General features: G+C 41.6%; 1 protein-coding gene across 2 annotated transcripts in view; it reads left to right on the top strand.

Annotated features, from left to right (window-relative positions):
• NWD2 (NACHT and WD repeat domain containing 2) overlaps positions 1-23,217 on the top strand; it is a 179,423-nt gene that overhangs the window by 134,631 nt on the left and 21,575 nt on the right. For both annotated transcript variants that reach the window (XM_015076960.3, XM_053217468.1), the window contains one exon: positions 22,040-22,243. In XM_015076960.3, coding sequence (XP_014932446.3) covers positions 22,040-22,243 — 204 coding nt within the window. The remainder of the gene's footprint in view (positions 1-22,039; positions 22,244-23,217) is intronic.

Here is a 23,217-nt window from a genome sequence, read left to right as displayed (position 1 = left end):
AAATTACTTGCTAAGAAAGAAGAAGCTAGGGAAAGGCAACAATATCAGAAAAGCATTTCGGGGGAGCTACCAGACTTGAACAGAAAACTTAGCTCTGAGGTTCCTGGCTGCTGTGACCAAAAGAGGAACAGTAAATTTCGCATCTTTCCTCGTGTGATAAAGCAAGCATGGAAGTTCATGGGAAAAGGTATACATCTGAGGACACTGGATTGTGAAAGAAACTTATCCTAGGTCTTTTTTGTTTTTGTGGGGCTTTTTTCCCCAGCAATAGCTGTGTTTGCAGTTGAAATTTTAAGACAAAGCAGAAGATGTCCACATATGAAGGTCAATGAAAAGTTTAAGTCTCTGTAATTTCCCTACCCAACCCCTCAAGAAAACTTCAGGCAGACTTTCTCTCACAGGTCGGGCCAATCACATTTTCAGCTAATAAGGGGCTCAGGCCAATGGATTCACTGTTTAAGCCTCTCTGGCTGGCTGTCTTCTGGCTCTAGGAAGACACTAGGAAAAGACTTGGATTCAGCCAACACAAACTTCTTGTGCCAAATTCTATTTTTTTTTTTTTAATTCCAAATGTCTTGGCTAAAATAATTTTTATTTTTTTGCCTTTTTGAATGCACTTGTTTCATGAGCTACAAGTCTTAAAGTTGGTAGTTTTGGATTAAAATGATGGTTTCCCTTTCAGATCACTCATTTGAAGAATCCATCATGCAACTTTGGTGGCCCAATATTTCCCATATACCCAACCTTATAATAGATCTCCTTGCCCCTTAGACCACTTCCTCCTATTCTGGCTGTTGTTGACATGAACTGAATTTCTGACCTGGTCCTTCCAGTTGGTAACCTGGTTTTCCTCTTCATCCTCTTTTTCCAAAATAAAGTTAAATTTCTTTAGCCTTTCAGTCAAGTCCAGTCTTCATGCTTACAGTCAGGACTAACTTTACTGCTGCTTCTTCGGGTATGATCTCATACCAGCTGCAACCAACTCTCACCTGAGAGTTGTTTCGAAATAGATTCTCTGGACCCACCCCAGACCTACAGAATCAGAAACTTGTGGGGGGTGGGGCAGTGATCGGTGTTTGAACAACCTCTCCAGGTGATTCTGAAGCAGGCTCAAGTTGAACACCACAGCACCCCATTTTCCTCACTCAAGGTTTTAAGCCTTTCCTTTTTGTCCCCTATTTTCTAAATCAGTAAGTAGCAGGTAACAAGAGCTAATGCAGACTGTAGACTCTTCACCCCGCAACGATCTTGAGACTTGAGAGCTTCAACAACCTTGGAAATTGACTGAATCTAAACAGATACCCATGGGTAAATTGCTACTTTTAAAATCCCTTATTTGTTTGCCTTTCCAACTGATCTAATATTCCTCGTATAGTCTCCAAATGAGTTCCGTCTGTCCTATATAATTTAAGAAATGAAGATGTCCAGAGGGAACAGCTCAATTCCCCCCCATCAAATTTTCCATTGGGAAAATAAACAGAAATTGCCTTCCTGAATTGTGTTTTAGGGTATCAGGCTTGCTATTCGGCATGGATTTTTTTCCATCTGTCTGTAGCTGTTAGCCAAACTGAAGTAGGGAGCAATTTCCCATCCTTAATCAGAAAGTTGGGAGTAATGGCATGCATTCCCTCCTCACATGAGGCAGAATTCCTAGCCATCATCAATCAATTCACCTAGAATGGAGTGCCATTTTTCACATAGAAATTGTCTTGATTCTTGCCAAGGTTTAGAAAGCTGATGAACAATTCTCAGACACTTCATTTCAACTTTGTGACTAATTGCCTTATACACTTTCTCTTGAGGAGTGGCTGGCAGATGGCCATTCTATGGAAGCCACGATGGAGTGCTTTGTTTTGTTTTGTTTTAGTGTTTATTGTGAGAACGTGCACGAGTGGGGGAGGGGCAGAGAGAGAGAGAGAGAGGAAAGAGAGAAGCCCAAGCAGGCTCTGCACTGTCAGCACAGAATCTGACAGGGGGCTCAATCGCATGAACCATAGGATCATGACCTGAGCAGAAATCAAGAGTAAGAGGCTCAACTGACTGAGCCACCCAAGCGCCCCTAGAATGCTTTGCTTTTATTGTTACTGATGCATTATAAACAAAATGCAAAATGTATACATTTTAATCTCAATTTTCATTTCTTGAAATGAAGTTTGCTGTATAAATTTTTTGTTGTTACAGTTGCAACAATTATGCTTAAAAGGGAACTTCAACAGGATTTATTTAGCAAAGTGGAACATTAAGGATTCAGTGACCTGTGCTGTCATTAATGGATATCGTGTAGTCCTTTTGTACCAGGCACTGACAATTGCCAAGCAGAACAAGTGAGAAGAACGCTCATGTAAAATGCACATATATAAGTAAATAGCAGTAAACCACTTCCCAAACTAGGGATCATGTCTCCTGGAAGAGCCCATAATGTTTATTTTGTGTAGTAGCTCTTTCACTTACCAGTTACAAAACCTACCTCTTCAACTTAGCTCATTTCCCTCTTCGCTGAGAAACACGGGAGATCACCGTGAACCCCCTGAAGGCCCAACTCCCTCCACCTCAGAATCTCTCTCCTCCATTGGGCCCAGTTGGCAGACTGAGTCTGCAAGAAAAGCTGGTCTCCAAAGATTCACCTGAATCTGCCTCAGCTGCCCCCAGATCCCCTCTGCCAGTTTGCTCTTGCTGTCCGCTGGAACCTCAGCATGGCTCACGTACTCCCTTTCTCCCCATTCCAGTACTTTGGACACCGCCCTGCTTTAGACCTTCATCTTCTCTCACCTGGACCCTTAACTAGTCCCTCCAGTGGTGGCTTCTTTTTCTCAGCATTTTACACCATAATTACTTGATTGTTACAAGGTGGATGTGATTATGTTAGTCCCCTCTTCAAAAACTCCATGGTATCCAAAAAAATAAAAAAATTCTTAAGGAATCTCCAGGTTCTCCACAATCCACCTCCGAGTGCTTGGTTTTCCATTCCAGAACAACTGTCTTCCACACCTCCTTTTCCAGCCTCGTAAGGCAACCTGCAGTGCTCTGAGCTGCCCACCTTCAGACCCCTTGCCTTTTCCCCATCTGCAGTGTCTTCTCTGTGCTTGTTGAAATTCTTCTCCTTGGTGTGCTTCTAGTGCAAACCTAGGCCACCCACCTCCGTACACATTTTATGCTTCTGTTACAACACAGCCTTCCATTGGGGCTGTCTATGCCCGAGATCAGGAACAAGGTCCTTTGCATTTTTTTTTAACTTCCCCATTGAGAAACGTGGGGTTTTACCATAATTAGATGTTTAAGCACTGAATTCAATTGTGTGCTGTTAATCACAGGGACGTAATACGGAAGTATTATAGAGAAGAATGTTAGCTTATTTTGAATCAGACATTTTCTTCCTTTGCAATATTACTTCAAAGTAATGCAATGTATTCCACCCCTATCTAGAATATGCATCTATTGTAATCGGTTAAATTCTCATTTCAAGAAAGCGTTATGGAAGTTCTGTGTAAAGTGGAAGGAAGGTAAGGCCGGGATTGAAGATTCTAAGCTCTGCTCTCAGCTCTGTCTGCTAATCCGGCTGCCTAGGTTCTGGCATGTCATTTCCACTTTTGGAAAGATTCAGTTTCCTTATCTGTAAAGTGAAGAGTTGGAACTACACTCTCCCTAAGGTTTCTACCAAGTCTAAGATTATTAGCCATTACCATTACCTTTTGTCAGCTGCTGTTATACAAAACCTACTGGTTATTAACTTTGATGAACCATTTTCACAGCATAAGCAAATCCACTTTAAACGCCATGAGGATTTTTTTTTTTTAATGTTTATTTTTGAGAGAGAGCCAGAGTGTGAGCAGGGGAGGGGCAGAGAGAGATGGAGACACAGAATCCGAAGCAGGATCCAGGCTCCGAGCTGTCAGCACAGAGCCCGACACGGAGCTCGAACCCACGAACCATGAGATCGTGACCTGAGCTGAAGTCGGACACTCAACCAGCTGAGCCACCCAGGTGCTCCAAGGAGGATTTCTTGATGGTAAAAGGTCTCAACCCAAGTCAGTTAGCCCCCTGGGAGAAAGGATTAGGCTGTTGACTTCTTCCTGATCTTTCCGTGGAATCACCAACAACAAAGTCTACTGGAAAAAAAGCACTAGGAAGACTGCAAAACCACAGCGCATTACTCTCAGGAGCTGCCTTCTAATCACCCGCCGAGATTTCCCGAACTTCTATTATATGCCAGACCCTATTCTAGGCATGAGAATATGGTAATGAGCAAGACAGATAAGGATGCTGCGTTCTCGGAGCTTATAACAGAGAAACTATAATGAACAAGAAAATAAAGGCGTTTTCAAAAGGTAAGGCACCATGAGAAATGATATGGCAAGGTGTAGTGGGTACTTGAAGGGCTAATGTAACACAAATGGATAGAGCAGCTTTAGCTGAGGGAGTGACATCTGAGCAGAGACTAGAATGACTCCCATCAGTCTACTCCTGCAGAATCTGGGGCACCAGGCAATCTACCCAACTGTAAGAGTTTCAGTGGGTCTGGTCCACGAGGAAACTCCTGGGAGTCAGATCCATTTTGCCCAGTGGAGAAGACCTCCTTTAGGTTGAGGCACCTTCAGACCCAATGCAAAGCTCACATCCTCTCTAAGGCAAAGCTAAAATGCATAGATCTTTGACACCCTACAACAGCAACTCTCTACTTGTTTTTCTAATACATACACTTCAAGATGGGGTTTACGTCTCTGCAGCCCTCCCGGGAGCAGACCCAGGTATGGTTATGACCTGTGGTGTAAAAGAGATTGGCTTCAGGTCATGGGCAATTTGTGGTACTCTGCCCCTCTAGTCCCATTCAGGAATGTACACCAGATTGGAAATCAGTAAGAACGTTTCTGTTAGTAGACCAAATAATATTTCATTCACCAACTTTAGTAATTCCTTTTCAGTGATATTTGACCTCTCATAGCTGATCAAGTCATAGTAATCAGAGACCTGTAGAATTAGGCCCACATTCCACAGCCAATCCACACTTGAACTACCCATCCCTTAAATGTCATTACATCCCACCATGTGCTGGCTCTTAATGGGAGTTCTGTCCCAGTCATACTACAGAACACAAGGACAGGACTGTGAACTTGAGAGTTCCGTAGACCTGAGCTCAGATCCTTATTCTGTCCCACACTTGCTCTGTGACCACGTTCATCAGACTTTCTCAACCTTGAGAATAATAGTACCGAACTCATAACTTCATAGTAATTGCTGTTCTTATTGATAGAAATAAAAGCTTTGCTGTTATTGTTGCCAGGCTTCTAGTTGTCTTATTTATAGCTGCAAGCATCTAGAAGGTATTTCCCCACCCTCACCCCAATTTGGCCTTTTTTGTCTAGCAGGGACTCGTTCAAGTTCTGCTTCCTTCCTCATCCACAGTCAACCTCTCATTAGTTCAATCTTCTCTGAGGTCTGTGAGTCCGGACCGACCCAACCATGCTGTCCCTTCCTGTCTCCTGTCTTGTTTTCTTTCCCATCTGGCCTATAACCAGGGAAAGAATCTTGTCCTTCACTCATTGTGCCTTCCTGTTCATTTATGAATAAATGAATAAAGTTTTATCCTCGGCATAAAACCTTCCCTTGTGACTCTAGTTCAAATAAATGGCACCCACCTGTAAATTCATTTTTTTGCTTTTCTCTTTTATTAGCAGCACCGCCTTACTGTGTGTGCCTGAGATCAGGGACACTTCTATTCAATAGACAACCAAAGAAGAATGAAGCAATCTTGGGGAAGATGAGTTTAGAACTATGGAGGAGAAGAGGTTTTTCTTTAAAGGATTACATATTTTCTTTTTAAATGTGGGTTATTATCTAAGAGTGGGCCAGGAAATCATTCTAATCTAGTTTCTAATATAGCGGGTTACCACCAGCCATCTTTCATAGAGTGGGATAAAATAGAACTGGAATGAAATAGAAAGCGTCGGGATGCATTGCATGTAATGTAATTATTTGATGAAACAGATCACCAGAGCTGTTCTCCGTTTCTGATTCCATAGGTCTGGGGTGGACACAGATGGTTCCACTTCCAAAGTATGTGTGTGAGAGAGAGGGAGAGAACAGGGTCGTAATATAAGACTGTTTCTTTCTGTAGGTCTCTGTCAAAAACGGTTTGAGAAATGTTGCTCTGTCTCATAGGTTAAATGAGTCAGATCTAAGAGTCACATATTTATGATTTCACCCAAAGTACTCTGGCATTACCTCAGGAGATCTTAAAATTCTTATCAGGCAGGTAGGAACAGGTGATATTGGCATCACGGCGTACAGGGTACTGAGGCATCCAAACACTGGTCTAAGTACCACATTTTGCTTGAGCAGCACATGTGGCTGTGCACAGATACGCAGGCAGACTGTAACTGACTCAAAACCAGAGCCCATGTTCAAAACTGTTACGTTGTCATCATTTCTTCACTAATTGAGTGGTTTCTGAGCAAATGCAAATCAGGGGTCTGCGATGGATTGTCCTAAGAGTCATCCAAAAAGTCATGATTTTTTTTAAATCTGCGAACAACGAGTTACGTTAATTCCTGATGCTTTTAAACTGTAACTGTGCCATGGAGGTGGTCATAGTCCCAAGTAAGCAACAACAAAGGGCTGAAAGTGATTCATAAACACAGGACAGACACTAGACATCATCTCACCATCCCAAAGGAAATAGTAAGTCCAGACGACACTTCTCAATGGTTGATACGATTATTCAGGAAAGCAGGCATCAGGCAGGCGCCACACAGGCTCTGGTAGTCTCAGTGCTACTCTACTCACGCTGGGTCAGAGGTCTTGCGAGCCTCATGATTGATGCAGCAGGAAAGCACAGCATGATCAGTGGAAAAAAAAAAAAAAAAAGATTGAACCTGACTATAATCAAGGTTCTAAATCTAATTGCCAGCTGATTGGAAATATGAAGGCTAATTAGAGATAAATGGCAACAAGAGGTGGCAATCAGCCAAATCTCCTACCAACCACTGTTGTTGACTAGCCCACATCAAGATCCTGGAGGGCTTGTTAAAGCAAACGGCTAAGCTGCATTCCCGGAGTTTTTGCCTCGGGATGGATGGGGCCTGGGAACAGAATTAGCATTGCTACCGCGTTCCCAGGGGTTGCTGAAGCCACTTGTCCAGGGCCCGCACTTCGAAAACCGGTCTATGGGACAAATAACCTGCTACTCAACCAACCAATGACCTGCCTGAGAAAGGGCAGCTATTACAGAATTAGGTAAATTTAAAAGGCATGCAAACCCAATGCAATATATGGGCTGTATTCAGATCTCGATTTTCAAAACCTGCGACTACAAAAAGGTTTTGAAACAACTGGGGAAATCTAAATATGGGCTGGAGGAGGCATTAATAAATTATACTTCATTCTTTGGAGGATAATAACAGCACCATGATGACATTTAAAACTTTCTGCAAGTTAAAAATACATGCTGAGGGTTTTTTGTTTTGTTTCTGTTTGATAAAATGATGGGATTGCCAAGATGGATAAAACAAGATTATCAAAGTGTTGGTAATGATTGAACCTTGAAATGGGTTTGTGGGCTCATCTTGTTGGCCTCTCTACGTTGGGGGATGTGTCAAAGTCTTCATAAGGTTTATTTGTAAATGACCGGTGCCCGCACTGTACTTCTTCACATTATAGGGAATTACATTTTTCTCATCTGGAGATCAGTCTTTCAGTGGCCTCAACACTTCAAAAAATAAAAATCTGACACTCCAAAATAAAGATAAATTAGCTTTATGCTCCAGAAGTAGCTGTAATGAAACTATACCAAAGCCACCAATAATCTGTCTTCTTCAAATGTCATTCAGACGCACTTTAATATACAGTTCTATAAAAGGTTGGCTGGTACAGTTTCTCATTCCCCATTAGATCGAGTAAAGGAAGTCTGCTGGAAATGGGTATTGTGACAGCTGGAAAAATGACAGCTCACAGCCTGACATTTACAGAATAAAAATGTATAAAAGAATTTGATCAACGTAGTACACAGTGATAGGTTATTGACTGGTTCATCAATTAAAATGTAGCCTTGACTGAGCATTTATGCTTATGATCAGTTACCCTTCTAATTCCCTTAAATTAATACTCTTAATCCACATGGCAACCCGTGGAGATTGGCACTGTTGTCATCTACAGTTTACAGATAAAGAAACTGGAGCACAGAGAGGCTAAGTAACTTCCCTGAGGTCACACAGCAGGAGACTGTGTTCTTAACCACTCTCAATACCACCTCATCAATAAAAGTTAAATTGCACCCATTGTCTTCTGTTTAAGATCTACATCAAGGTGAAATAAAAGTATAAAATACAGCTGAGACTTTTTTTTTTTCCTATTGAAATTTATTTTAAAGAGTTTTTAAGATGCCTAAGGGATAAACTAGCCATTTGGAAGTCTCCCTGAAGAAAGCATGATACGGTAGAAAGATTACGGACTTGCATTAGGAAGACGTGGGCTCAGAGTTGAACTCCATCTTTAACCAGCTGTGGGATCTTAGGCAAGTTACTTGACCTTTCTGGTTTTCCAGTTTCTCAGCTTCAACATGGAAGAATTCACAGTGGTGTTACAAGGATCAGATGAGTTAATGGCATGTGATTGGTTCGTATTTCTCCCTCTCATGTGGAAGAGCTAGTGGTGCTGGATGAATCAGTTACTGTACAATTGGCACAATCACTGACATTACTGGAAGACGAACCCTAGAATGAGTCTAAGAAACTGCCTTGACTCGAGAATTCAAACAAGTTAGCAGCGATGAGAGGAATGGTGGAGGGTCCCTTCAAAAATGGTTACATCGAAAAGCCTCCAGATATTTCTCATCCAGGAAGGGTAAAACCAGACGTAGGAGTTTGGTCCCAGGGAAAAAGGCCATCATGGAAAGGAGGGGTGGGTCTAAGTACAGCCCACGTCCTAAGATTGGGAAAGGAGAAAAGAGGATGGTCAGAGCAAATGGAGCTGTGGACAGCTAAGAACTCAGGATGGCAGGAGCTCAGGCATCTGCAGTGACCACAGACAGCAACACTGGCATCTGTGGGGGATGGGAGGAGAGAGGGACACCTGCTCTTTAACACCTGCTTTGACATCAGTCACCAGTACCCTTGGCATGAAGGTCTTCAGGCATCGGCTCTAGCATTATGGTCCATGGTGGGTACTGGCTGCCGTAGCAGTGTTGATTAGGCCCCCACAACCCAGCTGTTGCTCTTTCCCACTGCTTCTGGAGACACTGGAAGGCTTTGCAAAGGCAAAGTGGCAGAGTAGCATGACCACTAAACCCCAGGGCAAATCTGAAATCCCCCCTGCCCGAGTGTCCCAGATCTCTTGTGGAGGAACTCAGGATTCTGAGCTCCACGGAGGGTAGATAGAAAGCCAGGTCAATCCTATTTTGTGGCAATAATTTTGACTCTAGTTTATCACCAGTTGCTAGAGCCTAGGAAATATGGATGGCCATAAATAATTCCATGTTTAACTCCATATTTTCCATCAGGAAAGAAAGAGGATAATATTCAAATGTGCATTCCTTGTACTGAAAACCACTTAAATGCATTTGAAAATACCGGGTCAACAAAAAGAGAATACTGGCTCAATTTACTACCCTCTAAGAGGAGAGATTATTATGCAAGATATTAGAAGAACCTCGAAATGTAAAACACCAGTTACGAATTAGGCAAATACTGAGGGGGACACTTGTAAGTCGCCATAGACCTTCACGAGCCCAGGCCTTCTTTATTAATGGGTACCCGTTAATAATGCTGCCATTTAGACAGTTAACACTCAAGCCAGCTTTCCTTCTGTCCAGCCCTCGGGCCCATGGTGCAGATGCCAGGCTTCCTTCTAGGCCTCTCTTCTCTAACCCCAGTTCAAAAGAAGAAACTTTGCTTGGAACTGTGGACCAGAGGCATGCATCGGCAATTCAGCTCTTTTGGGAAGGCTTTCAGAGCGGTGCTGAAAGGCCTCACAGGATCTGCACACGGATGGGCAGTTCTGAAAGAACCTTAGACACACTGACCGGGGCTGACCCTTGCAGGGCAGCAGGAAGAGAAGGGAGAGCCCCCTGTGGACGAGGCGTTGTGAGATGTATCCAAGCCGGGATACAGACCCAGCCAGCTGGACAATGGCTGCGAGAACCAGGCTCCACAGGCACTAAAACATGACTGGACTCCATTCATTCATCTATCTATGTAACTATATTTGGAGAGGGCAGAGGCAAGTGCAAGCAGGGGAGGGGCAGAGAGAGAGGGAGACCAAGGATCCCAAGCAGGGTCTGCTCTGTCAGCACAAAGCCCAACACGGAGCTTCCTCCCACAAACCGTGAGATCACGACCTGAGCCAAGATCAAGAATCAGACACTTGACTGACTGAGCCACCCAGGCACCCCTGGAATCCACATTTTTAAGGATGAAGGTAGCAATCTGGTCTGAGTGTGGGACTTTCGATATGTTAAATATAAACGGATGTCATGTCCATGAACATAATGCCCTCAGTATCTACTAACTTAATGGTAGGACCTTTAGTATGGTATTATTTGTATTTAAAAAAAATGGAAGAGTCTAACTATTCATCAGTAGGAAAAGCCTATTTTTAAAAAGTCACTTGAAAATATGACCAAATGTTGAGTGGCCAAGCTAGGCTGTGGAGGCATAGTTGTTTATTTTATGTTTTGTGTTTCTCTAGTTTTTAAATTCTCAGAGTTAGAAAAATAGAAACTCAAGCAGAATTCTGTCCTACACCTTAGGTGAATTGATTTTGATGGGCAATTGGTTTCTGTTTTCTTGTTTACACAATCACTGGTATATTTAATATTTCTAGAATAAAGCCAAAATAGAAGCTAAAAATTGCTGAACATCTTAGTAAACAAATCTTCATGCAGCGTAGAATGGATTTCTAAAAGTAGAATCTTCTACCTACTGCCAGATTACATTCTCAGCAGGGTTATACCCGTTTGTACTGGTTCTCTGTGTCAGAGTGCCTGTTTCCTTCTGCCTCTGCACTATTAGGTATTAGTTTGATTAGCAAAAGGCCTTAATCATGTGTGATCGCGTTTACAGTTCTGTGATCATTAATGAAGCTAGAGTTGAGCACTGTTCTCTCTCATGCTCACTGGCCCTTGCTTTTCTGCCTCTATGAATTACCAGTTCATGTCCTTTACGCATTTTCCCATGGCTTTATGAGAACTCTGTATGAATGTTTTCAGCAGCATCATTCCCTTCCCTCTGGACTTCTGTGACGCTGTTCCACTCTTCCTCCTCCTGCCCTGTGCCCACACTCAAACGTGGTGGTCCTCAGCCCTGTTCTCTTTCCACTCTGTAATTCGCCCTTAAAGTACCTAATTCATACAGATAGCAGAGTGCTCTCTTTAAAAGCTCAAAGGAGCAAGGACCATGAGCGCCTACGTGTCACCAATGGTCTCAGCTTGCCTGGGACTTTCACTTCTCAAACTGGGACAGTCATGAGCAATCCGAAATGGTTGGTCACCCTGCAAGTTAGATGCTCGATATTTGCTGAATGAATACATGATGACTTCCAGGACTATTTTTCAGCCAGGTTAGTCCTGGGACTTACAGATCCTTGTTTGTGACTGCTTCATGGACAGCACCACTGAAATAACAGCATCTCACTTCTGTGTCCAGAACGCTCTCCCCACTCCTTTTTACCGCCCCCCCCCCCACCACCACCAAACACCCTGGCTCTTTTGTATCCACTTTTTCAATGAATTACTCCTTTAGCATTTTAGAATTTCAGTAATCCTTACACAGTTCTTAGTTCTCAGTTTTGTGAGGCAACGGGCCACAGTTAGGGTTACGATCTGTACTTTGAAACTGATGCGAATTAACCACCAGCTCCAGGATGGTTGTGTTTCCTGTGGTTCTATTACCCAATCCTCTCACACTTACGCTTGCTTCCCTTGCTTGGGTGTTTCTAAAGAGCAAGAGTTGTGTCCAGTATTTTCTAGGTCATGGAACTTCCTACGCACAGAAGCACATCATAATAAGTAAAAGGTAGCAGATTTATTATTGATATGTTATTATTAATATGAGTTCAGCAGTGGGTTTCAGTATGTAAATAGCCATAGTTAAACCATAAAAAAGGTAAAATTATAATCTGATTATGAGCTGAGACTCTCAAACTAGATGGAAGCATTAACTTAGTTATTCTGTTGCATACTTTATGCAAATGGTAAGTCATTTAATCTATGAATTTACCCCCTCAGGACATTTAGTGATGAATTGCCAGAAATACCAGATCTTACACTGACAAAATCTGCTTCGTTTTGTTAATTAGGTTTGTATTAATCAGCTCGGGCTAGCATAACAAAATACCATAGAATGGGAGGCTTCAGAAAAAATAAGATAAAAACAGAGAGGGAGGCAAACCACAAGACTCTTCAATACAGAGAACTGACGGTTGCTGGAGGGGTGTTGGGTGGGGGGATGGGCTAGATGGCTAATGGGTGTTAAGGAGGGCACTTTTGTGATGAGCGCTGGGTGTTATATGTAAGTGATGACTCACTCAACTCTACTCCTAAAACCATTATTACACTATATGTTAACTAAGTTGGATTTAAATAAAATTTTTTTAAAAAGGAAAAAAAGGTCTTTTCTCACAGTTCTGGAGTTTACAAGTCCAAGTTCGGGGTGCCAAGATGGTCAGATTCTGTTGAAACCGCTTCCTGGCTCAAAGACAGCTTCCTTCTGGCTGTGTCCCCGTAAGGCAAAGAGAATGCTTGTGTCTCTTCCTCTCTTATAAGGGCACCGGTTCCGTTGGAACAAAACTCCACCCTGATGACCTTATTCAACCTTAATCACCTCCTTAAGGCCCTACCTGAATCACATGGGGGAGTTAGGGCTTCAACATATGAATTTCAGGGGACACAGTTCAGTCCAAAGCAATGCTGGACTTCTTTGGTAGAATGATTGAATCTAAGTAACTCTCAATTCCTCCAAACATGGTTAGGAACACACTGATGACACAAACTGCTCCATTTTTTTACAACTTATTTGACGTGAGGGTTGTCAGCTGTCCCTAAAGCACTGCTTGAATTTTCCACAAAGGTTAACTCCATGCATCTGTGTACTCTGACTAGCTAATATGGTGAACCCCGCATAGTTTACTGAAACCTCTTTTCCTCCCCTGCTCAAGAACAGAGGAGTTTGTCCTTACCGGACTACGTATTTTCTTTTTTTCAATTCTTTTAATGTTTATTTTTGAGATCGGGGAGGGCAGAGAGAGAGGGAAACACAGGATCTGAAGCGGGCTCTGCACTGACAGCAGTGAGCCGATGCGGAGTTTGAACTTGCAAACTGTGAGATCATGACCTGAGCTGAAGTCAGATGCTTAACCGACTGAACCACCCAGGTGCCCCAGGGCTATATATTTTCTTACCATCTTACACCTGTAAGCAACTAGCTACCCACTCTTTTCCTCCTTGCTATCTTCTGTTTTCCTTTTTGCAATCAAGAGGTATTTTATTCCTTTATCTACCTATCCAGTAGTACTTCTCAGGATTTATTCCCGTTACATGTATGTTTGAGTGTATTGCGTACATATGTTTCTCTATAAACTATGAGTAAAGTAGTGGTGCCTTATATATATTGCTAAGGGTGCCAAGCACTCTGTGAAATGTAAAGCATTTCATCTGTAGTAGCCGTTTGATTCTCACGATAAACCAGAGTGGATGTGCTGCTTGACAAATACATAAAGCCTCAAGTATTATCTCCATTTACAGATGTGAAAGCTGAGACTCAGAGAAAGAAGGTCATTCTTAACATCTGCCTTTCCTAATTTCAAAATATTCTTTATTGACATGCAGGTTATTTGTGTGCAAGAGTGTATCTTTTTGTCGGTCGTATTTCAGAAATTCATTTTTGTGGTATGTGAAACACGGGCTCACTATGTACAAATGGTGGGAGGTGGATAGATCCTTTTGCCCATAGACAGATGCCAGTAAATGTCTAATGAGAATATACTGTTAATTCCAACATGGGTATCTGGATAATTGAGTGCTCTATGTGCTAAACATATCTGCTAACATCCACTTTTGGCAACCCCGTATGCAAGAGTGCATCTTTAATGACCAAGAGAAGCCCAGTTTTCTGAAGATATTACCTTTCTGTCTTTTGGCGCCAAAAGATAAACCTTTCTTGCAGATCTTATCCAGATCGTCTTTAGTGTGGACATAATTTAATTCTAACAGATAAGTTAGAAGTCTCACAATCTGCCATCGGCAAGCTGGAGACCCAGCACTACCGCTGATGGAAGTCCCAGGCAGAGGGTGGAAGACCAATGTCCCCACTCAGATAGGCAGGGAGAGTAAATTCTCTCCTCCTCCACCTTTTTGTTTTATTCAGTCTGCTGATTCGAATGCTAATCTCATCCAGAAATACCCTTAAGGACACACCCAGAAATAACATTTGGTCAAACACCTGGGCACCTCACGGTCCAGTCAAGTTGACACATAAAATTAACCGTCACATTCTCTTCTCTGCATTTACTCTTGCCTCTTATGACATATGAAATGTCATGCTTGAGTAATTAGAGTTGCAATTCACTTCTAAATAAAGTACTTTATATTACGTTTATGTTAAAAAATGTAAAAGTCAGTTGTAAAGTTGCCTGTTGACTTCAAAAAAACATTGAGAAAATACTATTAAGTATGGAAAGCAGGTACTGACCCTTTGGTTTTGGGGCCGCACTCAACAGCAGAGCTCTCTGAAGGTTGGCTATGAGCTCCTGGGAATACATCGTGACCGTGCTTGTCCCTCCACCCAACAATACATCCGATAAAAAGAATACCGACAGCCAGGGCCATAACACTGAACATGCTGCAGTCCTTGTGAACAGTGCCCCCTGGGGGTGTGCTGCACACAGACTGCGTGGCCGTGGATAGTGGCCCTGCCAAGAGCACTGGCCGGAAGAGCCATCACGGGCAAATCAGCCACTGGAAGGCACTGTTAGGAGGGAGCATAGCACAGTAACCTGATGAAGTAGAAAGACTGAAAAGCCCCATGTTCGACTGCCGGTACTTGAACGTCTTCTTAGAGAGGTAGTCGTGGGCAAGCCAGTGGAGGTCTGTGAGATGGGGTTTTCTTCTGCGATTCTACCTACCTCACAGAATCCTGAGGGGAAGTTGTGTATATGAATGTGGGTTTTATTTTAAGAAATAAAAGGGAATCTTACAGAAGGAAGGAAGAGTTGCACCTGCCTTACATTAGTGACTGGGTTAGTCACAGGGCATTTATGGAGTATTGCTTCCTCCTGTGATAGCGCCAGTGTGGGGAAGATCTCTCCTTTCCCTTCCAGTTGCCCCCATGAGTTTTGGCTCATAAATAGCAGCCCAGAGCAGTCGTCCACCTGCCTACAAGGCATCTCACCCATAACCCCAAAAAGACTGCCTTCACATGCCTTTCCTGGCACCCCACAACAGAGTAAAAGACACACTGAGCTTACTGACACCTTTAACAATATTTCAATCCCTCTGTTCTTTCCATTACAATATAAGCTGCATACCATCAGACTCAGAGCCCAAGGATTCTCAGTTGCAAGCCCAGGGAGAACCAAGTGCACCTGAAGAGCAGAGGGAGGTGGGGGTGGGGATCAGTGTTTGCCCAGTAGAAAAGAAACATCAACGAAAAGGAAAGAAAATGTTCTAAGCCTTTAAAAGCAATGGGATTAGATGTATCTATATCAGCGCATAAAGAAAGGGAGCTACAAAAAGTAGAGTCCTTTTACATTCAAGTTCCTGGTTGCGAAGAACTGAAAAATTCAGAAAACATTCCTTTTTTCACTTGAGGTGAAATTCACAGAACATAAAATTAACCACTTTAATGTGAACGATTCAGTGGAACAATTTAGTACATTTACAGTGTTGTGCAGCCATCACCTCTATCTAGTTCTAAAGCATCTGTCTTGAAGTATTTCTTATGCTAGGATTTTACATGCAGAAACTACCTTCAAAATAGTAGAAGATTATCTTAGGTTGTTCAGACAAATGAACTCAACTCCCAGATTCTATTTGACAATTCAACTGGATTGTTTCCACCTACCTATCTTCAGTGTTGAAGAATGGGCAATTTAAATGTATTCACATTTGATTAGGGGGTGGGAGAGGTGATTATAGTGATTCTGCAGACAGGAGAAATTCCATAGATTTATGTTCATATGTATATTGACAGTGTGTTAAGCAATTCAATAAAAGGTTAAAAATTATTTCAGACATAATGTGTTTCTTCCATACAGGGTCACACAGGTAGATTGATCTATATAGTGTAGTTTAAAAAAATGGACCTCAATGCAAAACCCAATGTAGTCCCTCAACTTGCCACCAAATTTCTCCCACACATGGGCAAATTTGATTTAACTAAGCAAAAAATGAGCTTTTGAGCACTGGGGCCAGAAGGATATGGACGGGTTAGTGAATATTCTATCGCCGGTGGACTCTTGCTCATAGTTTCTGAAGTCATTCATGGATACTGCCTGTGACTACAGAGCTAAGGAGTCATCGGATTAGAAAACCAAGATGGACTCCATCTTGCCACCTCAAATCTGACTGCTAGCCTCCTAAGTATGGTCCTGTATCTCTACCCCCACTCTGAGCCATCAACCATAGGTACTGGACTTTGCAACCAGATTAACCGACTCTAAATTGATTGTGTCCATCCCTGGTAGATATAGGCATGCTTTGTGAGTTACCTTGAAACTATAGCCACATAGAACCCCATAAAGTCTTCCTGAAAAATGTGGTGGCAAAATTCTCTTTTGCTATTTCTCTTTTTGCTATTTCTGAAATAGCAAGATAAGACTAAGACAGAATCCTGTCCTGGACTCCTGAAAAGTAAGTGCTTCATGATTTATGAGCATTCCACCTAAAGGAAGAATCAATAGAAGGAAAAGACTTGGGGAGAACAATCCAATAAGAAACTCTAAGCCTGTAGCACATCATTACTTTTCTGAAGTTCTCTATTACCACTTTATATATAGTAGGTGCTCGATATACATTTGCTATTTGAATTGGATGAGGATATTTTTTCTTCTTCAGTATCTCTCCTCTAAAAAACATTTTGCCTTACTATATCGATCCAATAATTGTAGTATTTGGTGCCAGCTGTTCCACTCAAATAATTATTTTTGAATAGCCTTCGATTTTTCTGTTGACCTGCCGTGTTCCCCATCCTGCCCCTTCAGTGCTTGCTAACCATTACTCATATGCATTGCCCATAGAAGTGGTTCTCAAATTCTAGATTCATTTGTGATCTCATTTGAAAATGCATATTCCTGGGCTGCCAACCACAGCAGGTCTGAGAAGTGATCTTGAAATGTACATTTTAACAAGCACCCTGAGTGATCCAGGTGTGGGTAATCCATGGCACACATTTTAGAAACCGATCCATAGATGTGACCCGGCCCTAGGCTCTGGAACCAGCCTTAGTTAGGGCAGAAAGACAAAGAGCCAGGAGTTAGTTCATGGCTAGTGCAGTGATGATGGTCCTGTGCTAGGACACCATCTTGCTTTGCTAAGCCATTATTTGTCCTCTTTCTGACTCCATATCCCAGATCCAGCCAGTCCTGCCCTGGACCTTGATAGCTGGGTCCATGTTATTCTTGGACTTCATCAACCGCTAGCTGGAGAAGTGTCAATTAACCCCATATTTAATTTTCTGGCTGTCCTCCATATCCTCCACCCATGGCCAGACTCCACTGAATGCCTTTTTGGATTCCTCCAGTGGCTACTGCTTAGAAGTCTGCGTATTCCCTATTTTGCCCATATGGGTTTTCTAGGTAGCTCATCCCAGCACTAAAACCTCACTCCTCATGACAGAGAGCCCTGACTGAAGATGTTGACTACCCTTATCCAGACTAGCCAACAGCAATAGGATAATCCTCAGGCTGGTTAGCCTTAAAAATGTCATCTCCTTCTGTATCTGTGGCAGAATGAGAAGTCATACCTGCTCATTTATCCAAGTTTAACATCAGGGATTTTAGAAGAGGAACACTGAAAGTGAGAATAAAATGATGGTTGCCAGAGGGGAGGGAGGTGAGGGGGTAGATGAAATGGGTGAAGGGGATTGAGACGTACAAGCTACCAGGTATAAAATAAATAAGATACGGGGATATAACGTACAACATAGGGAACACAGTCAATAATATTCTAACAACTTTGTATGGTGGCAGATGGTAACCAGACTTATTGTGGTGACCATTTTGTAATGTGTACAAATATTGAATCACTATGCTGTACAGCCGAAACTACTGCAACATTGTATGTCAATTATTCCTTCACAAAATAGAAAGTGAGAAGCAACTCAAAATAACATTATTTTTGTTGCCTACAGCCTGTTGTCAAGAATAGCCCAAAACAAATGCAGATTATAATGAAAGTGTTCCCACGTGGCCTTCAAGCTGATACAGTGAGTCGAAGTTAGAACACCCTTATGTCAACAGAACCCTCCAAAGACCCTTGTTTACCATGCTAAAATAATAAAGTGGTGGTGTCCCTCCATTCAAGGCCCTTCCAAAGGACCTTTATGCAGCCAAAGAGGACGAGCGGGTTGTATCTTCCTCCTCTCTGGCCTTTGAGGCTAGTACTGAGAAAACCTGAGCTTGAAAAGGTGAGTTCAGTTAGCCACAATCAGCTTGAGTAAGCCAATTAGATGAGACAGATTATGTCCCAAGGAGACAGGGCATGGCCCAACCAGGAATGCAGGTAGACAGGAATTATTAAAAGATCACAGGCTGAAACGAAGGTTGCAGACAAGACTGGTACCTTCCCAAATTGTTAGTCCCCCTGTTGAGAGCTGAAATATTACCTCTGAACACAAGAAGAAGCTTCAGCTGAGAAGAGAGCAAAGTCTAAAGATTTCTTTCTGTACCTTGGTTCATTCATTTATTCAATAAATAGGGTTTTAAAAATACTATGTTTTCTATGTGCTAGGAAGCAACACCTCGGGCCTCAGTCCTTATGGGGCTTACCATCTTGTAACAGAGTTTAGGTTAGGAATTTAGTTGGGACTTTGATTTACCAGGACTTTAATTCTCTCACCTGCCTGTATGAGATGACACTCTGGATACTGCAGTGATAAGCAGTAGAGGTAGTTCAGAAGTGGACCAAGGTCAGAAGCCAAACCACAATTCACATTCCAATGGGTAAACGAGGCTTGAAGTTTAGGGTTAAGGTACTAGTCAACAGGAGGAAAGGATGAAGGTGCCCACGGATTAAGGAGAAATCTTTCCATGGATTCTTTAAGCAGACAAACTTGTCTTGGATAGCATAGATTTGCCGTGGAGTTTCATTATGTTCCTTCCTTGTTGCTACTAGATAAGACTGAAAAGTAATTGGAACACCAGATGCTAGAGAAGCTAACATTTTTACTAGCTTAAGCCAGTGGTTCATGCACCTGGAGGGCCTGCGAAAACACAGACTGCTCGGCCCTACCCCCAGAGTTTCTGACGAGTAGGTCTGAGATGGGACGTGAGAATTTGCAGGCCTAGTCAGTCCCCAGGTGTTGCCAAGGCTACTTGTCTGAGGACCACACTGCAAGAACCGCAAGCTTAAGCAGACATTTAGAGGACTTGGAAGTATGGTTCCACAAAGCAGGATAGACCGCATCACTAGGTTTAAGAACTTTTTAAAATTTTTTTAATGTTTATTATTCATTTTTGAGAGACAGAGAGAGCATGAGAAGGGGAGAGGCAGAGAGAGAGAGAGAGAGGAAGTGACAGAATTTGAAGCAGGCTCCAGGCTCTGAGCTGTCGGCATAGAGCACGACACAGGACTCGAACTCACGAACTGCGAGATCATGACCTGAGCTGGAGTCGGACGTTGAACTGACTGAGGCCCTTCCAAAGGACCCAGGCGCCTCAAGAATTTTTAATCCTTGTTGTTTTTCTCATTACAAAGTAATAATGTGCACACAAATTCTTAATAAAAAAGCAGTAAGTTCAGGGGTGCCTGGATGGCTCAGTTGGTAGAGCATGCAACTCTTGATCTCAAGGTTGTGAGTTCGAGCCCCATGTTGGGTGTAGCGATCACTACAAAATATAAATAAACTTTAAAAAAAAACCAAGAAGTTCATAAAACAATCTAAGTAAATTTAAAGTCACCCAAAGGTAATAATTGATAATACTTCTGTGCATTCTATAAAACCTTTCTTACATGTATATGTATGTTTGTATATACATATACACAATCTTCTCTTGTATATATATATGTAATATATATATAAAACATTAGAATCATCTTATACATACTGTTTTGTAACTTCCCTTTTCACTTAATAATATATTATAAACATCTTCTACAATTCAGCAATTGCACTACTAGGTATTTACCCAAAGGATACAAAAGTACTGATTCGAAGGGATACATGCACCCCAACGTTTATAGCAGCACCATCAAATATAGCCGAATTATGGAAGAGCCCAAGTGTCCATCGACCGATGAATGGATAAAGAATACGTGGTACATATATACAATGGAATATTGCTCAGTCATAAAAAAGAATGAAATCTTCCCATTTGCAATGATGTGGATGGAGCTAGAAAGTATTATGCTAAGTGAAATAAGTCAGTCAGAGAAAGACAAATACCATATGATTTCACTCAAAAGTGGAACTGAAGAAGCAAAACAGATGAACATAGGGGAAAAAAGAAAAAAGAGAGGCAAATCAAAAAACAGACTCTTAACTGTAGAGAACAAACCGGGGGTTATTGGAGGGGAGGGGGGACGGGGGGATGCATTAAATGGGTGATGGGCATTAAGGAGGGCTCTTGTGATAAGCACTGGGTGTTATGTAAGTGATAAATCACTAAATTCTACACATGAAACTAACATTACCCTGTATGTTAACTAACTGGAATTTAAACAAAAACTTGAAAAAGAAAAAAATAACCTTTTTACATCAATACAGTTCTAGAATATGACTTGCTGCATCCTTTGAACAGAGGTCCCAGAGTTTATTTAAATGTTCCCATGGGCAGGACACTTAGGTTGTTATGCCAATTCTTTCCTTTTAAAACAGTATCGGCATAAATATTCTGGGAAGTCTTTATATGTACAACCTTAATTATCTTCTAAAGACAATTTTGCAGAAGAAAAATTGCCAAGATGAAAGTTATATAGATTTTTAAGGCTTTTAATACATTCTGCCTGAATCAAATATTTCAGTGAAATATTGTATCAATTTATACCCCTGTCAAGGCTATGTGGGTATCTTCTCACACCTTTTTTTTTTAATGTTTATTATTTATTTTTGAGAGAGAGAGACAGAGTGAAAGCAGGGAAGGGCAGAGAGAGAGACATAGAATCTGAAGTAGGCTCCAAGCTCTGAGCTATCAGCACAGAACTCAAAGCCAGCCTCAAACTCATGAACCGAACTGTGAAATCATGACCTGAGCCAAAGTTGGACACTTAACCAACTGAGCCACCCACGCGCCCCTCACACCTTCACATAACACTGAGCATGTTTTTTTTTGGGAATTTCATAAGGAGAAAATTGTGTCCTGATTACATTTTGAATTGTTTTTAGTTATACTGGGGTCCACGGTAGCATTGCATTCAATGATTTCCTACTTGAATCTGTAGCTGTGTTAATCTGGGGCTTAGAATCATATACTGTTTACTCTTCACAAGGCAATTTTTTGTTTGGGAGTTTACATGTTTGATATTTCATAGAGTGCAGCATGTCATTTTTCTTTGTCATGAACAAACAAAAAACGTCAGAATAGAACAACTTTTGCTGTATCATGTAAACTTTGGGAAAATAAATTTGTGACAAAATTCTGTATGTTGAATTTGCCTAATATGATATGCAATCTCAATTCTCAGTATATGAATTTATTATGATTACAATATAAACGATTTGATTTTACTTATTAAATAATCCATGGGGAAAAAAGTATCTGCCGTGATTAAAAGAAAACAACTGATGGAACAATGTACCTGGTGTCTATTTATTATTTATCAAGTAGCTACAGGATGTGAATAAGACAGAATAAATTTTCTTGGTGATACACTAACCTGAACTTTTTTGTGGATACACAGGGACTATTAGGAGAAAAATATGGGAACATCCGAATCCCCGGAGAAGTCGAAGCCTCGGAGTTTGAAATGATCTTGGATGCTGCCATAGAGGCGAAGCTGGAAACGAAGCTCCTGGAAGAGTGGTACTGTCGCGATGAGAACTCGGTGCCAGCGGCTTATTACCTCAGACCTAAGTCAGAAATGCTGCAAAGCAATAAAAATGCAGTGAGTTATCTTTCTCTCCAAAGTATACATGTGTCCATTACTCTCCACTGTTCATCATCCAGAGATGCTTCCCTCCACAGAAAAGGCACAGTAGACAAAATTATTCTGCCCTGGACCCTACATTTCTTTTGAACAACACAATCCAAAGCTAAGAAACTTTCCCATTTTTTTAAGTTTATTTTATTTGAGAGAGAGAGAGAGAGAGAAAGAGAGAATCCCAAGCAGGCTCCATACTGTCAGTGCAGAGCCTGACACAGGGATCGAACCCACAAACTGTGAGATCATAACCGAGCTGAAAGCAACAGTTGGATGCTTAATGGACTGAGCCACTCAGGCACCCTGAAACTTTCCAATTTTTACTTACCTTTCTTTTTTGGCCTCTCAGACTTTCCTCCTGGGGTTCTTTCTCAAGTATACCTTCATAAGTTCCATTAATGGAGGTCTCTTAGTGATAAAGTCTGTTCATCTGAAAATATTTTTATTTTTCCCATTTTGCCATAATGTGCCTATGTTATTCTGAATGATATATGTCATACATCCTCTATGTGTGAATTTATGTATTCTATATGTTCTGGAAAATTCTCAGCTATCATCTTATCAAATAATGTTTTTCCTCTATTTCCTCTGTTCTTTCTGTTTTACTCTATAATTGGATTTACACTGGACCACTTCAGTCTAGCTTCCATGTCTCCTGATTCTCTTTTATATTATCAATTCCCTTAGCTCTCCATGCTGCTTTCCAGATTATTTTAGGTCTTTTCCAACTCAGTAATTTTTTTCTTCAGCTGTGTCCACTCTGTTCATGCATAAAATTTTCAAGTTCAACAGTTGTATTTTCGATTTGTGGAAGTTTCTTTGGGGAGGTGTCTTTTTAAAGTCTGCCCAGCTATTATAGTCTCTCATTGATTAATTCAGTAACTGTCCTTAAACATTTCATACATAACTTATATTCTTGTATATCGTGTAGAATCTTC

The sequence above is a fragment of the Acinonyx jubatus genome, chromosome B1 (assembly GCF_027475565.1).
Source record: "Acinonyx jubatus isolate Ajub_Pintada_27869175 chromosome B1, VMU_Ajub_asm_v1.0, whole genome shotgun sequence".
Classification (NCBI taxonomy): Eukaryota; Metazoa; Chordata; class Mammalia; order Carnivora; family Felidae; genus Acinonyx; species Acinonyx jubatus.
Note: the sequence above shows the minus strand (reverse complement) of the source record. Positions and strands in the feature narration are given on the sequence as shown.